This window comes from Penaeus monodon, chromosome 33, assembly GCF_015228065.2.
Source record: "Penaeus monodon isolate SGIC_2016 chromosome 33, NSTDA_Pmon_1, whole genome shotgun sequence".
NCBI classification, from domain to species: Eukaryota; Metazoa; Arthropoda; class Malacostraca; order Decapoda; family Penaeidae; genus Penaeus; species Penaeus monodon.
Genome location: NC_051418.1, coordinates 30,994,916 through 30,995,677, shown reverse-complemented (window position 1 = coordinate 30,995,677; position 762 = coordinate 30,994,916). Strand labels below are relative to the sequence as shown.

General features: G+C 36.9%; 1 protein-coding gene across 2 annotated transcripts in view; it reads left to right on the top strand.

The window, feature by feature from the left end:
• The window catches only part of LOC119594373 (breast cancer type 2 susceptibility protein homolog), a gene marked incomplete at its 3' end in the record, with an annotated part of 20,050 nt that overhangs the window by 15,942 nt on the left and 3,346 nt on the right, over nucleotides 1-762 (top strand). For both annotated transcript variants that reach the window (XM_037943432.1, XM_037943433.1), the window contains 1 exon segment: nucleotides 288-452. In XM_037943432.1, coding sequence (XP_037799360.1) covers nucleotides 288-452 — 165 coding nt within the window.

Below are 762 nucleotides of genomic sequence, written 5' to 3'. Positions count from 1 at the left end.
TCAGCATTTTTTTCTCATGCCCTTTACTGTGTGTTTATGGAACAGTCATTCTGTGCATCATTTACTTAGGTTTACTAAGTGTAAAATTACATAGTGAATTTAGAAATAACTATGCTTTGTGCATTATTTCATGGTGTGAAGTATGTTTATAAGAATTCATATGTTGGAATTAAATTGATATAAATTTTAAGGTACTGTAATATTGATGTTTTATTTTTAGAACTTGTTTCACAATAACAAAAATCCATAAACCTGCAGAGTTTTTTCTTTCCTTTTTCTTTGCATAGATACTGGCTGAGGTTGAGAGAGAGTTTGATTCACGGGCTTTATCCCAGAGGCAAAGTAGAAAGACCGGCAGTTCCGCGGTGAGGGGTGAGGAGATACGCAATTTGACATCAGGCAGGGACATTGCCCAGGTCATGGAGGAGGCAATGGATCCATCCAGCTTGGAGGTATGGAGAAAGCCATACTCATTTGGTATTGAAGTTATGGTTTTGGGTTTTACACTTTTGAACTGTAAAAGCATAAAAAGGCTACAATAAAAATCAAAAGCTTAAAAACAGACCTTGTTGTTTCCTAAACAACAAGGTCTGTTCGTGTTCTGTGCTGCAGTCTAATAGTGATTTCTGCACCTGGTTTCTGGTATTCTGTATGCCTAGATCTGGCTTAAGTCTGGAATCTAATGATGCTGAAAAAGGATGTGCTCTTGTTGTCCCTGCTGTATTATATACATTCTTCATCTTAAACCATTATGCTGGGAGA